This window comes from Gorilla gorilla, chromosome 18 (genome assembly GCF_029281585.2).
Source record: "Gorilla gorilla gorilla isolate KB3781 chromosome 18, NHGRI_mGorGor1-v2.1_pri, whole genome shotgun sequence".
Taxonomy (NCBI): Eukaryota; Metazoa; Chordata; class Mammalia; order Primates; family Hominidae; genus Gorilla; species Gorilla gorilla.
The window spans coordinates 117986716-118000522 of NC_073242.2; the positions used below are offsets into that span (position 1 = coordinate 117986716).

Genomic DNA, 13807 nt, shown 5'->3' on the forward strand with positions numbered 1-13807 from the left:
AACTCTGAGCCCAGCTCCGGTTTAAGTAGGCACCTAAAAGTCTGTTGAAAAATACAAGGGAGTGACCTGAGAAAACTGCCTTCCCAGGCCAGCTGCTCAATAGAAGCGTCTGTGTCCCTTGTCCCATCTTCGGAGCTCCCCGTGGGTGCTGTGGCCCCACTCACTTCCCTGACATCACCAGTGCACATGCTCAGTATGTTGCCACCTCCCAAATCCAGAAGGGTGTGGTCTTAATGCCATGAGAGTGATTCTGTTCAATGCCGAGTCAGTCACAGGCTGATGTGGCAGCTGGTGGCTTGTGTCACTGTGTCACCCACCTCCGCAGCAGGCCTGCTCCCTCCCTGGGAAAGAGCTACTTCAGGGTAGGGCCACATTCCCAAGGTATCTGAGATCCATTCATGCCAACTTTCATTTTCATGGAAACTCGTGCTGGAACATCTTTAACCCCAAATCAGGAATTTACATCTTTGTTATTAGCAGGGACACTTAAAAAAAAAAAAAATACAAAACTTGGCCAGGTGTGGTGGCTCACGCCTGTAATCCCAGCACTTTGGGAGGCTGAGGCAGGAGGATCACCTGAGGTCCGAAGTTCTAGACCAGCCTGACCAACATGGAGAAGCCCAAGTCTTTACTAAAAAATACAAAATTAGCCGGGCGTGGTGGCGCATGCCTGTAATCCCAGCTACTCGGGAGGCTGAGGCAGGAGAATCGCTTGAACCAGGGAGGTTGGTGTGAGCTGACATCGTGTCACCGCATTCCAGCCTGGGCAACAAGAACGAAACTCCATCTGGAAAAAAAAAAAAAAAAACTTGGCAACTTGATAGAGAATCAACAGATTTAAAATCAGGTATCCCTTTTGTAAATCTGAGAGGCTAGAAAGGATGGAACCCCTAGTTTGGAGATTCAGACTGATTTGAAAAGGTGTGTGCTTCATATTCTGAGACAAAGACCTAGTGAAATAAAACAGCCTTTTTTAAAATTTTTATTTTCAGTACATTAAATTTACTCATAAAAACATTCTAAAAATGTACAATTTGTCCTTTTTAACAAAGTATAATAAAACATAAAAACCCCAAAAACAGAATACTTGACATTTACAATTCAAAATCAAATTAGCGGAATATTAAATATTTACAAAACTATATCTTTTAAAAATATTTATAAAGTTACATGCAATTTTGTAGAATTGACAAAAGAATGGCTCAAAAATGGGAGAATTTTCCTTCATTCCTAAAAAGAAAATATGTCCAATAGAAGCTGTGAAGGTATCGAGTACACAAGGTGTCCAGTTTCAGTACCAAAGCCTTCTCTTCTTGTGCACGTAAAACTCATACATGTGATGAGGGCTTGTTATAACGCACGTGAGGCCGCGGCGGATGGCCACTGCCCCCTTCCTTGGTGAACAGTGGAGCAATGTTAACCTTTGGCCTCAACCAGCACAGTATATGGTTTTCTAGAATATTGCGAGTGTTGAGTGTTGATTAAAGATGCTTTCATTCAGACCCTTGGGACTTTTCAACAAATTCGCCTCTTCAGAACCCATGGCTTTCAGTGCCACCTGACTCATTCTTTGGAAGTCACCTGCATGCTGGAAATGGCAGCCACCCCCACTCAGGTCGCACAGAACTCTCCTCTGGGACAGCAGTCAAGCAGGGAGACGGCTTTCCTCACAACCTTGAAGACCATCAGTCATCATGATGTACAACGAGCAAGGCATAAAATAAAACACTGGGAAGCAGGAAGAGTGACAAGAAAATGACAGGGAGCAAGGAGGGTGCAACCCAGTTCCCATTTGGCAAGTGCCTAAAGCCCCGCTCAGCCTCTGTTCAGATGGGAAGCGTTCCAGCTGGGTGATGTTTAGGCAAAGTCACTACCCCGCCCCACTACTGTGCCCCAAGACAGAGTCTGTGGTATAAACTAACTGTGCTGACTTTGGGCAATAAAGGACCTAGAATTCTAAGTACTGAATTAAAAATACGGAACCTACTAACACTACTATATTAACAAGCTGACTCCTGTAATCTTTTGGAGATGACAGATGATACTGGTTTTTAAAATACCCAATCACATATATGCATTCAAGAAAATATTTTGTCTTTATTTTTATTACAAGTGCGCTAGCTCCCATTTCCTCAGTGCTCTTTAGCAATGAGTTTTTATGTTAAACACTTCCAACTGTCAGTATTACCATGAAATCAACATTAGAAAATAAGGTAGAAAACTGAGTGTTTTGCTTAAAAAATAAAAAAGGATTAAATAGCTGTTGTATCCCAACATCACGTTCTGCTTCCATCTCTACATTCCACTTTCCCCATTCTTGGAGATTAAAAAAACAGGGTTAGAAACTTTAATATCTGACAGACTACAAAGGGCAAAGACGTGGCACGTGGCCAGTGCCACACCTACCTGGTTGCCACAGCATTCTGAAACAGACCACAATTTCAGGAAAATGACTAAGTACTTGAAAGGGTCAATATGTTCTGTGTTTTCAGATGAGGAGTCTGATGAACGCAAAACGCTCTTCAGGCGTGCCGATCTTGGTTGCTTTTGGAGAGATGCATCCGAGCTCACTGCTGGCAAACTCTCAAGTCCAAGTGTGCGGCTCCCTCAGGAAAGAGGCCTCACGGATGGGTGGTTCCATTTTCCCTGCACTGTGTAGTTCCTACTTACAGCGGACGATTCTCGACTTTGGACAGCCTCCCCGGAGATGTCACACGCCGCCCATGCATGTTCAAGACGACTGGCAGCTCCGCAGAGGCCTTCGCTGCTGGGAACACAGCCGTGACAGTGTCGGAACTCATCTACCTCAACGCTGGATGGCAGGCTCCAAGTTGAAAAGTTTCTGTTTTAATGTTTTGCTGGATTTAAGGTTAACCTCTAATACTTATCAAAATAGTTACGTGGCTAACAACAGACGCTTTCATTCCCCTATACTGACCACTGAAACAAAAATTCCAATGTTTTTTCCTTTTGTTATGAGACAGTTTTCAACAATTTCAGTGTTGAAATAGGATTTATTTAAAATATTTCTTTGTTTAAAAAACCAAAAAATTTAAAAGTTTGGCTTTCAGCACATATCCAGGCCACTGTAATGGCCTTCAGAAATATTAAAATCGTAAACATCAATGAACACTCTAAGTCTTCCTTAAACGTAATATGAGAAGGTCCAGTCTAGTACTCTTTAAGGCAAAGTTGTGTCAGTTCTCATTATTTTGACATTTTGTAGTGTTTACAATTTAAGAGATCAACGTAACATTCCCCTAAATAGCTGTTGTAATACGCATCACCATTACTTCAACACTGTAATACTGTGTACCATGAGGAGAAGAGGTCTGTTAATTCTGCATTGCATAGAAATAAAATTCAACTAAAATAAAACTAAAAAATTCTACTAAAAGCCTGTCATAAAAAAAATGTAACAACTTTCTGTTTTAGTTTCTATGAAGTTAGGAACTGCTCTTCAAATTGAACGCTCACATCACAAGGCCTCATTCTAGGGTATTCTTCTGATTTACATCAATTTTTCATGAGGCTGATTGTCCCATTTTAAGAATAGTCTGAATATTATAATTTTTTAAAAAATAAATATCCAACTGCAAAATCCCTGGCAAGATTTTACCAATCAGTATTTTAACATTGAAGACTTTAGCATTTTCGATAAGAGTATTATTTGAGCAGAAAATTCCCTTTAACCTTGAAGATTTAAGTCCGTAAATTTCAGACAAAAGGCTTTCATTTCCGTGGGTTGCAATTTAGAGATCTACAGTGAGGACTTTTATTACTACCTAACCAAAACCAGACTTGCACAGATCTCGCAGCTCTCGGGTGTGTGGCCTCTTCCAGAGTCCTACCACTTCCCACTGTTTTCCAAGTAATTTTTAACGGAATTAACTATCAATACACAGCCTAATACAAAAGAAGTTGACAGGAGAAAATTCCCAATCTTTCGCTGATAAACGACAGGACTGTATCATTGTTGAAATGTCTGTCTCAGGTGTGAATCCGCTAGCGATAAGCCTCGGGGTTGGAGGTTCTTGGGGAGCCCGTGGGAGAAAAAGCAACTTGCAAACTCTGCTGAGGACGTGCAGCATCCTCACAGCCACTCACAGAGCCGCGCTGTCGCCGTCCCCCGAGAGGTCATTTGTAGTGGAAGATAGGGCTCAAAGCCACTGACCGGCTGGGAAGAAAGATACTCTCAAAGCTCTGACGACTATGGATTCTCTGGGACTTGGACCCTTAGAAATTAAGTTGTTGCGAGTAAACTATTTCTATTTAATAATGTAGTTTAGATTTATTTGCAGAAAAAAATTAAAAACCTGAAACTGCTACAAGTGCTTGGAGGAGGGAAGGAAATACTAAAACCTCTGTTGCGTCCTAAGTCGAGTAGCCTCTGCTGGTGCTGACTCTTTCAATATGGATTATTGGAGTCTCTTGCACTGACTGTTCTCAGAGGAGTTTGGCTCCCAGAACCGCAGAGATTTACATCAGGGTACATTCTTCTGTAGTGCAATCCTTAAAAATCCCAGAGATTAGTGCTAATCACTTTAGGAACAGAACAAAACAAAGTCGACATTTTCCCTAGCCCAGGGGTGTTAGGAGTCCGGCGGGTGGAACTCCACTTGGAGAACTCCAAGCTCGGTTCTCAATTCAGACCACGTGTAGCTGCCCTGGAATTGACGTGTGAGCCTAGGAGGGCCAGTGATGGCAATGCTCTTCGGGAGACATGGCGTCTCTGCACTGCAACCAAAAGTGGAGGTGGCCGATCTCACCAGCCACAGAGATGCCCACTAGGCGAGTTCTGACACCAAGCTCCAATCTAGGGTTTTGGCAATAAATCGAGTTTGATGCACTTCTACGCTAGATTTTCTGTCCAGTCTAGGAAAAGTAAAGCACCTTTGGATTAAAAAGATCAAGCTCAACAGCGACTAGACTTCTCGGTTTTGTATTGAATTTTCCTTATGTCTCCATGGCTTAATAACGTTCTGTTGCCAGAGAAAAATATCAATCTGTGGAGTCCAGACTTTCTGCTGGAGGGGCGTATTTCAACCTAAAAGTACCTAGAGAGAGGGGAAAAAAGAGGTCAAATTTGAATGACTGTAGAATCACCACCAACCACCAATCTGTCCGGTCGTGTCCAGAGCCACTGGGCAAGATTCTGGTGCTGGAAATCTAGGCCACCCATCCTGAGCGTTTCTACTCCCTCCCTACCCCTGCAAAATGAGACCTAATTTTACAAGTTTATCAAATCTGACCAGGGTGAAATGACTCAGGAAAAGTTCACCATCTTTTTCTTTGGGAGCTTCCTCTGGGAGTCGGGCTCTGCACACGTCAGGCGGGCTGCTCTAACATGCGTCCTTTCGCTGGGTGAGGGCAGGTGAGCGCTGGCGAGTGCCCCGTGCCTCTGGAGATGCAGCCAGCTTTACGAAGGGAGGCACAGACCCACCCGGGCCCGCATGGCAGAGCGCCTGTCAACCCACCTTGCCTGCAGGCCTGCTGAGTCAGCAGGCGTGTTTCTAAAAACTCTCCAGGTGACCGTGATGTACAGGCAGGTCTGAGAATCACAGATCTAGTGCAACCCTTAGAAGCAACTGGAAGTCTGCAGAGATCAAGTGACTTTGGCAAGGTGGCACCATGAGTTGTCAGAGTTGGGACCCACCTTCCCAGTCCCCAGTTTCCAAAACAGACAGCAAGAAGAACCCTGTTACAACAACTACATCAGACATCCACTGGAATTTGACTAAAGGAGACAAAAAAATAGCGGAGATAAAACAGGAGGGAACGGAAGATGCAGCACGGCTGAGGGGTGACAGCCCCCCACACCCACAGCCGCGCCGGCAGGGAGGGGCAGAGGGGACAGCGAGCCCCACCCCAGAGGGTCCGGAATGATGATGCGCCACAGCCTGAGGGCCCCAGTGTTAAGCCAGGGGGCAGCACTGAATCCCTCACACGTGCCTCTCTGGGCTCGAATCAGGACACGGCAGCCCAGGGAGGCCCTGTCCACACTGGCTAAGCACCTTCTAGAACCAGAGGCTGTCTGAAATCATCATGGCCGTTTTAGACCCAACAGCAGCCCTTCTGGGGACCTCACAGCCTATCATGAAGATTTCCACGCGCTTTCAAAGAGCATTCGAAAAATTATTTGCTTTACAAAGAAATAAGTTTACTCTTCATAAAAACCAAGCATTTGTGTGCACTGGTCCTGCGGGAGCCTGGTGGGCGCGGCCATGGCGCGCGCTTACCTGGCCGGTTGAAGTCCATGGACGGCTGTTTGCAGTCCTGGGCGCGGTGACCAGTGGCCCCGCAGTTGTAACAAGATAGGTTCCCGCTCTTTTTGTGACTGGAACCATTGCTACTGCCCACCAGTCCTTGGGTCTGGTACACCCCTGCTGTCCCTGCCATGAAGTTCTGCATGGGTGGCACGGCAAACGTGGACTGCCCACTCAGGACAGGGTCTGGGGTCCCGCTGCTGCTGTAAGGGGCGTGCACGACGGGGAAGGTGGAGCCGCCGCCATACTGCTGGGCGCTGACGTAGCCGCTGCTGCACATGGGACTGAAGGGCAAGAACGGGAAGGTGAACACGGACGGACCGGAGAACGGGTGCTGGAAGTAGTTGGCGTAGCTGACAGTCAGGCCACTCGAGCCGCAGCTGCCGCTGCAGCCACAGGACGTGCACACAATGCAGCCCGGCGGGGGTGGGGCGGGCTGCGGGGGTGCCGGGGGCTGCTGATGGTGGTGGTGGTGGTGGTGGTTCGGATTCGAGGCAGGAATGTTTCCTGTGGAGCCGCCACCGCCACTGCTGCTATAGAAACTGCTTTCAGGGACGGAGGACAGCGCCGGGCTGGAGCTGGGGGCTGGGCAGCTGGGCAACGTGGCCATGTTGGCAAAGGACGTGGAGGGGTGGCTGCTGGGAGAGGCAGTGTTGCTGTTTGCACAGAAGCCACCCTGCAGGGGGCCCACTGGCATACTGCTCATTGCAGAAAAGGCAACTTTGGTGCTGGCTGTGTACAGAGCAGTCCGGGGGTTTATTATTGCAGGGGGCACACTTATTTGCACATTATTAGGACAGGAAGTTTGCCCAGAAATGGCAGAATCAGCAGGAACAGATGACGACAGCAGCAGTTTGATGGGCGGACGGGCGGCATGGAGGACTGTGCTGGGCGTCCCCGTGGCAGCCGTGCTGGTCTCCACGACCAGGGCCGGTTGCTGTGCTGTCTTCAGCACCCTGTCCAGCGTGGATGCATGCACGACTTTGGTCCGGGGACCAAAGGAGACTGTGGGTGACATGGAGCTGCTCTCCGAAAGCCCAGAGAGGACCTGCACAGGCTGGTGGGGTGCGGACGCGGGCAGCACGTCCATCATGGTGCTGCCAAAGCTCTTGTCCACTTTCATGCTGCTTCTTGGTCCAGATCCTTTATTCCTTTCTTCTAGAGACAAAAGTGAGTGCACAGAAGACGAGAGGAGCTTCATGTCCGCGCTCCCTCTTTCCGGCTTGTGCACGGAATTCAGCATGCGGATGGGTGCGATGTGTGAGGCTGCGCTCAGCATCTGCGGGGGCAGGGGGTGGTGGCCTGATGGATTGGAGCTGGCCTCATTCTGCACAGGGAGAACCTGGGCCGTGGGTCTGGCGGAACTGGAAGTGAAGTGATTCAGCAGCATCACCGGCTTCTCCTTGTCAGAGCTCTCCAAGTGAATCTCCACACCTAGAGAGGGAAACAGAGGGGTCAGTACCATTCCACAGCTGGGCCAGGTCAAGCCAGCGCCGCGCACGTGCCCTTACGTCTGTCATTCTCCTCAGCGCTGTCGGAGCTCTCTTCCCGGGCCTGTACCCCCATGGGGCTGGAGGAGGAGCTGGAGTACTCCGAGGAACTGCCTTCCCGGGGCAGCTGGTGATGGGGCTGCTCCACTTCCACCCGCAGCTCTGCAGAAAAGGGACAGAGGAGCAGCCATCAACTAGCGCCCCTGCAGGCTGAGCCCGCCCCGTGGCCCTGCATTGCACTGTCGGCAGGTGCTCCTTCCAGGGAAACGCAGGGCTCTGAGAGTCAGAAAACGAACACGCCGGCCCGGGCCGCACGGTGACGGATGCAGCAGAGATTCAAATGGCAGCGCCGCTCAACACCCCCTCAGCCAGGGCCCTGCCGGCCCCCACCATCAACCCCAGAACAATGCCCTGTGAAGGGCACCCCCAGCGCACCCCCAGGAACTATCACAACACTACACCGCACCCCATTTCACGAGGCCAGCCGAGTCACGGAGATCTTTTCAGTCAAATCACCACTTAAAATCCATCCTGCCAGGTTTTTTTTTCCTCCTGAGCTACTGCTCCTCCTATTTCTATTGTGAAGAAAACCCAGCTCCTCTTGTGAGACAACGCAGCAAGCGCGCCAGGTGTCCCGCCCTTTCCAAGAGGGGAGGATGAAAACCAAATCGCTGAGACTGAGGGTCCCCCAAAGCAGGAAGGTCCATGGAGAACCATGTCACTGATGGGTCAACATTAAAGGCACTGACTTAAACGTGGCCTCTGGGCACCAGTCCTGCGGGGGGGGCGGGGGGGGGGGCGGGCAGGCTACTCCCATCTCATTTCTGCTCACCCCCATGCGCTCTCTCTCACTGTGACAGTTTCTGGACCTGATCATTTTGCCCAAGCAACTTCAGGGAGGTGACTGCCCTCTAGCTCCTAAGCCAACTGTCCCTTCGATTTTCTTATGGCAGAGACTGTAATAGTTAATGGAAAATGAGTATAAAGATTTAAAAATGTAAAAATCAAATAGTTGTGATTTGAAATCTAATGATCAAACAGAACACAAGGCCCTCTCTGTGTACGAGTAACCCACCTGCCCGGCACACCGGCCCTCTCTGTGTACGAGTAACCCACCTGCCCAGCACACCGGCCCTCTCTGTGTACGAGTAACCCACCTGCCCGGCACACCGGCCCTCTCTGTGTATGAGTAACCCACCTGCCCGGCACACTGGCCCTCTCTGTGTATGAGTAACCCATCTGCCCGACACACTGGCCCTCTCTGTGTACGAGTAACCCACCTGCCCGGCACACTGGCCCTCTCTGTGTACGAGTAACCCATCTGCCCGACACACCCTTGTTCACCTGCTGCATGGCTGCCCCGCCCCGACTGCACGGGCCCGACGTGGCTGGTGGGGGGCACTCGAGCCACACCACTGCTGGTGACCAGCGGCGGGGCCGAGGGGTTCAGGCACCGTCTCTCTGACTTCTCCCTGTGAAATAATCAAGCACAGGAACAAGTGAGCACTGCCTACTGGTGCTGCCTCACATGCAACTTCGAGATGGGTCTACTCCACACCACAGGGAAACTCCCCCCAGAGCATTAAGGCAAGGAACTCATTCTGATTGGTCAAATTTACTATAAAGGTCCTTTCCTGTCACACCTAAGACACATTTGTGGAACTTTAAAAGCATGACTAGGCCAGGCGCGGTGGCTCAGGCCTGTAATCCCAGCACTTTGGGAGGCCCAGGCAGGCAGATCACCTGAGGTCCAGAGTTTGAGATCAGCTTGGCCAATATGGTAAAACCCGGTCTCTTCTAAAAATACAAAAAATTAGCCAGGCGTGGTGGCGGGTGCCTGTAATCCCAGCTACTTGGGAGACTGAGGCAGGAGAATCGCTTGAACCCGAGAGGCAGAGGTTGCAGTGAGCCGAGATTGCACCACTGCACTCCAGCCTGGGCACGACAGAGCGAGACTCCGTCTCAAAAAATAAATAAATAAAAATAATCCGTCTCAAAAAATAAATAAATAAAAATAAATAAAAGCATGGCTAAGGACTGGATAAGCAACAGAAACTAATCCAATCACTACTATTTAGCATTGGAAGCCTCAGCACTCCATTCGGCACACGAGAAATGGAAATAAACACACGTTTCAAAACCCACTTCAAACTCACTTTTCCAGCTCCAGCTGGGTCTTGAGCTTCTTCTTTGCCCCCATGGTGAGAGACTCAAATTTATTCAGATCTTCTTCAGTAAGGCTCAAAAACTTTCACAGAAAAAACATATTACAAAGTTACGGAGACATAAGTAGGACTCTGAGAACAAAGAACTTGGAGTTGAATTCAGTACATTTATTCTACCTCTGGGATATGCAAACAGATCCAGCTGAACTCAGCAATTACAGGCTGGGGAATCCTAGACCCTTTACTTGCTAAATGACTTGGTGTCAACGGTTCAACTCCGAGACGCAGTTCTGAGCAAGAGTGTCCCTGGCTCCTCCAGGGCACCTTCTGTGCAGGCTGTGTGGATGGGTGCACCACCTCACAGGCTGGCGGCTCTGCCAAAGGTGCCCACTTGCCCTCTGCTCTGTGAGTAAATACCAACAGGTACATGCTTTGGGGCAGGTGACTAAAGAAAATGTCTCGCATAAGTCACAGTTTGAATCACCGTGGAGATGCAAGTTATGATAGCGTGCCACCCCCACCCTCCCCAGGACGGCCCCATCACAGCGCCATCCCTTCAGAACTCATCACCCTCTGCGGGATGGTCGTCTTTTTTTTCATTTTTTTGAGACAAAAATCTCGCTCTTATTTTGTTTTTTTTTTGTTTGTTTGTTTGTTTTTTGAGACGGAGTTTCACTCTGTCACCTAGGCTGGAGTGCAGTGGTGTGATCTCGGCTCACTGCAACCTCCGCCTCCCGGGTTCAAGCAATTCTCTGCCTCAGCCTCCCGAGTAGCTGGGATTACAGGCACCCACCACCACGCCCAGCTAATTTTTGTATTTTTAGTAGAGACGGGGTTTCACCATCTTGGCCAGGCTGGTCTTGAACTCCTGACCTCAGATGATCCACCTGCCTCAGCCTCCCAAAGTGTTGGGATTACAGGCGTGAGCCACCACACCTGGCCAGGGATGACAGCAACTTTGTCAGGTAGCAAGTGATGCAGAAAAGCAGATGCCATCCACGCTGAATGGTTGTGTGGCTACTCCATTGTGTAGGCTGCTGCTACGCAAACACACCAGCCTCTAATTTTCATGTTATTTCCTAACATGATTTGTGATTTAGGCCATCTCAATGCAAACATAAAAATAAAACATTTAAAACTAATTATGAACAAGGTTAGTAAAATCTCTGCTTTTTAAGATTTACAAATCCTTGGCCAGGCGCGGTGGCTCATGCCTGTAATCCCAGCACTTTGGGAGACCGAGGTGGGCAGATCATGAGTCAGGAGTTCGAGACTAGCCTGGCCAACAAAGGGAAACCCTGATTCTACTAAAAATACAAAATATTAGCCAGGTGTGCTGGTGGGCACCTGTAATCCCAGCTATTCAGGAGGCTGAGGCAGGAGAATCGCTTGAAGCCGGGAGGCAGAGGTTGCAGGGAGCCGAGATCATACCATTGCACTCCAGCCCAGGTGACAGTGCAAGACTCTCCATCTCAAAAAAAGAAAAAAACATTCACAAATCCTAAACAAAGGGCATTACAAATATACTTACAATTTGGATTTAATTATGTAGTAAAAGCTTGATTTCTAGGTTCAATTGTAGATTTTTCGAGAAATGAAATTTTTACATAGATAAAAGCCATCAAGCCGGTTTGCCCAGCAGAGGGAGTCCAGAGCTCAAATACCTTGTATGGGTTTAATCTAGTTTTATCACTGACATCAAGACTTAAGAAATTTCTGAATTTTTTTAACAGTGAAAAAGTGTTCCTCATAAGAATTCTCTAGGTGCGACTGCTTGGAAGATGTAAAATGCACCCACTCCTCTAGATCTGACCCGCCGCAGTGTCTGCGCCAGCTACGCCGAGAGATGTCTAAAAGGGGCACCGTGCCAGAGCTCAGGATTTCTGTCCACAGCAGGGCTCTGGGGACGGACTGTCCCTCCCGTCACGCAGAGCATCTAGTTTGTGAAGGTCTTGAAGCCCCTAGACAAGCTGTTTGTTTACATGTCCTGTTTGTGTCTGGCTGCAGCTGCATGCGGCCTCTGCAAAGCCCACCGTCTCCCGTAAGAACAGGCGCTGCGCCTCGGCCTCCCTACTTCCTCCACCTTGTGTTGGTTTGGAAACTCAATTCCCCCAGGGAGGTCTTGAGAAAACAATCTAGCAATTTTGTACGGCCAGCCAGAAAACCGACATACCTTCTCCATGGAGAGCTGCTTAAAGACGGGGTAATACTTGTGCAAACGCAGTTTCCTAAGCCAGTCTAGAATCCCATTCTGCTCCTGGGTCTGAGGGGTCTGCAGACTGGAAGGCATGAGGATGGCAGGCGATGTGTCCATCTGGGTCCGGTAGGCCAGGGCTGAGCCCGCGCTTCCCGCATGGGAGCAGTGAGGCAAGGGGGCGGCTGAGCCGGCCGGGTGCTGCCCGTGGTGCTGGGCTCCGCTCTGCGAGGACGGGATACCAGCCACTCCACACACAGGCCTGTGGGACAGGGACAGGAGGGACACAGAGAGACTGTGGCTGCCACAACCACAGACTCCACCACAGACCTCACTTCTAGGCCTTTCTCTGCCAGCCTCTGCCTCTTGGCCGGCCCTGCTGTCACAGGCCACCCTGAACTGCAAACACTGGTGTGCTATGACTGCCCTCCCTCCCCAGCCACCTTTCTGCAGCTAAGATTTCTGTAATGCATGCCTGTGCACACGTGTGCATATAGGCGGCTGTGCATATACACACACACGCCTCTGCCTGTGCTTGGGAGTATGCGTCGACTTGTGTGTCCATACGTGTATTATGTATGTGTACCTATCTGTCCCCACCAGACTTCTGCTTTAGCTGCCAAGTTTCTGTTACTTGTATTTTTTAAGAACATGCTACTCTGATAGGTATTTCTGTTACTTCTAAGTCACAGAATGACACTGATAAATCATAAATCAAAATAGACTATTAAATCTTTAATGTTCAAATACAATTTTTTTAGAAAAGTAAAACGTAGAAGGCTAGAAGGTGTGACCAGCACTCCACTCTGGCCTTGCTCCTTAACTGCAAAGTCACACCCGCTGACTGGGCGCTTACCCTACCCCGACACCAGGAGGATGCCAGTCTACTCCTTGAAACCTCGCGCCCAGACAACATCTCCACGAGACTCCCTATGGGGGTGCGTGCGCACTGGTCTGTGACAGCCCACCTCACTGTCAGCAAAGATGGAAGCCTCTGTGTTGCCGGCATACGACTGCAGCTACCCAGGGCCCGTGCGGACAGAGGACACTCCTCAGGAGCACGACCCTATGCTTCTGGGAGCAGGCTTCTCACAGCCAGATTCTCGGAAATTCTGATTTTCTACGTCTACGATGGGGCCCAGGACCTTGCACTGGGGAGGAGTCCCTGGGAATTCTGATTCCAGTGGCTTAGAGAACTCTTTTTTTGGAAATCGTAAATTGAATCATCTCTACTCAATTCTTCTCAATATCATCCAAGACTCAACTTGAGCATGACTTCATTCTTGGAACAACTTTACACAGAACTCAAAGTAAACGTTGTAAAATGCTTATCTGAACTGTGCTGGTTACATAGAAGATTCCTCACCTTCCAGACACGCCCATCACGGTACCTACTTTAGAAAGGGAGGGATTGCCAGGACCTATAAATTTAAAAATAAATACCATAAAAATTTATAGACAATGAAAATATTTGTTTTATTTTATTATTTTTTGAGACAGTGTTTTGCTCTTGTTGCCCAGGCTGGAGTGCAATGGTGCGATCTCGGCTCACTGCAACCTCTGCCTCCCGGGTTCAAGTGATTCTCCTGCCTCAGCACCCCGAGTAGCTGGGACTACAGGCGCCTGCCACCACGCCCGGCTAATTTTGTATTTTTATTTTATTTTGGAGATGGAGTCTTGCTCTGTCAACCA

At 49.1% G+C, this 13807-nt stretch overlaps 1 protein-coding gene across 2 annotated transcripts in view; it reads right to left on the reverse strand.

Moving 5' to 3' along the window:
• Positions 1-954: 954 nt before the first annotated feature.
• Positions 955-13807, reverse strand: part of ZCCHC14 (zinc finger CCHC-type containing 14) — an 85865-nt gene continuing 73012 nt past the window's right edge. Inside the window, exons 7-13 of one of the 2 annotated variants that reach the window (XM_031002742.3) lie at positions 13482-13536; positions 12095-12377; positions 9913-10004; positions 9101-9228; positions 7778-7918; positions 6240-7700; positions 955-5057 (exon numbers count right to left, since the gene is read on the reverse strand). In XM_031002742.3, coding sequence (XP_030858602.1) covers positions 5002-5057; positions 6240-7700; positions 7778-7918; positions 9101-9228; positions 9913-10004; positions 12095-12377; positions 13482-13536 — 2216 coding nt within the window. In that variant the 3' untranslated portion in view covers positions 955-5001. Of the gene's footprint in view, positions 5058-6135; positions 7701-7777; positions 7919-9100; positions 9229-9912; positions 10005-12094; positions 12378-13481; positions 13537-13807 lie in introns of those variants that run through there. The other variant, XM_031002741.3, reaches the window with a different exon arrangement.